Raw genomic sequence first — 1,804 nt, 5'->3', positions numbered from 1 at the left:
TGCATTTTATTGGTTTTCTTAGACGTTTTGGAATTCATCGACATTATTTTATGGAGGTAATGTCTTGGAATTCATCTATAGTTAACATACATGTTGCGTTTTTATATTGTATATGCAGAGAATTCGATCTTAATTATATTAGTTCCACATCAATGACGCATCGATCAGTTTGTGTTGTTGCTTCTTAACGGACAATTCTAAACCGTTTGACGTTGTAACGGTGGTAATAATATGTTTTAATGTTTGTTACAGAGTCGGCGGGCGTCGCCGGCGTGGTCGGGCGCGTGCCGGCGACCGGATGTGCCACCGGCGACATAATGTGGCTGCTTGATGAGCCCAATCAGCCCTATGAAGGTAATTATATTGCCCTTACACATTGAACCTAACGCGTGATATAAAGCTACTCGAAAGATTGCGTTTAATCATGCTTTTTATGTTATATTTTCCAGATTGCGAGCAGCTCCTCTGCTTCCGGTATTACAATGGCGAGAGCGACGACTGCGTGGCGGAGTCCTCCACACTCCCGCCGCGTTTCAAAGTCGACCTTAAGAAACTGCCTCTTCGTCTTAAAGAAGGGATGTCAAGGAAACGAAGCGGCGACCGCGTGTCGCCTTTCTCTTACAACAACGAGAGCTTCGAGATGAACTCCGAGAACGTCCCTCGAGTGGAGCACGTATCGGGCACCAGTCAAGACATCAAGCATCTTAGCGACAACGTCGACAAATGCTCAATTAGCGCTTTAGCTAGTAGCGAGAACAAACTCGAACAAACAAAATGTGATCCTAGCAAATCTTTTATTAGTAACTTAGGTAATGAATCTCAGTCTGTAAATAGTGAATCTCATCTTGCTATAGAATGTAGGCCGACGTCCTCCGGAGTGAAGAAAAAATACCCGCCCCCCGTCGACACCGCCGGCTGCATGACTTTGAATGGCGTTAAAAAGAAATCGAAAACGAATAGCGGTTTCGACTCGCCCACTTCGCCCGAAACCGAGTATTATAAAATATGGTCGCCAAAGAATCCTTGCAAAATAATGAAATTCGTATATGACGTGGAAGGTGCCAACGTGCCAAATGAAGCGGAAAAATCTCCGGTACCTCCCCTACCGCCAAGACAATCGCACAAACCGCTGGAGAGAATGCACGCATTGTCTCCACCGCAGGTACCGAGGCACAGAAAGCCAAAAAAACTCACAAAGCCCGAAGACGCGTTTACGTTCGAGTTGATAGACACAGACGAACAGTTTTTTACCGATAAAAATATTAACAATTCATCTGTTCTACAAGGAGGAATTAATGACTTCAGGCCGGGGGAGTTTTTCTCCGGTAAACAGGTAGCTATGTCCTCGACTACAAGTTTTTGGAGAGAGGGTCAAAACGTGGCCCCTCTGGCTACACCTGAGACCGATGGCAGCTTATGCGAGTCGACTGTTTCTTCGATGAAATTATCTAAGTTAAACGATGATAGAAGAACTAACGATGTACCTGGTTCACCTAGTGTAAGTAGGAATAAAATTATGTTTATAAAAGATATTGGACCTGATAATTATATAACGACGACGTTTGTACGAAAAGACAAACCTAACGTCATCAGCGACGTCGTAGATGGATCAAATCCAACGCCAAATTACTCAAAGTCTGAAGAAAAAGCTCAGAATACTTTTATAAATGATATTAGTAGTCAATCAGAATTCGAAGATGACAACAGAAACCAAATAGAAGAGAAGGAGATAACGGTTATGAAAGGACACAAGCCGCTGACGAGGCAAAGTTCCGGTCGCGCAAATACTCCCACCATGATGACT

At 43.8% G+C, this 1,804-nt stretch overlaps 1 protein-coding gene across 1 annotated transcript in view; it reads left to right on the top strand.

Annotated features, from left to right (window-relative positions):
- LOC106109100 overlaps nt 1-1,804 on the top strand; it is a 77,391-nt gene that overhangs the window by 34,776 nt on the left and 40,811 nt on the right. The window contains exons 2-3 of the mRNA XM_013290503.1: nt 253-354; nt 450-1,804. Of these exons, the coding sequence (XP_013145957.1) occupies nt 253-354; nt 450-1,804 (1,457 nt within the window). The remainder of the gene's footprint in view (nt 1-252; nt 355-449) is intronic.

The sequence above is a fragment of the Papilio polytes genome, unplaced genomic scaffold (genome assembly GCF_000836215.1).
Source record: "Papilio polytes unplaced genomic scaffold, Ppol_1.0 DF821289.1, whole genome shotgun sequence".
Classification (NCBI taxonomy): domain Eukaryota; kingdom Metazoa; phylum Arthropoda; class Insecta; order Lepidoptera; family Papilionidae; genus Papilio; species Papilio polytes.
Note: the sequence above shows the minus strand (reverse complement) of the source record. Positions and strands in the feature narration are given on the sequence as shown.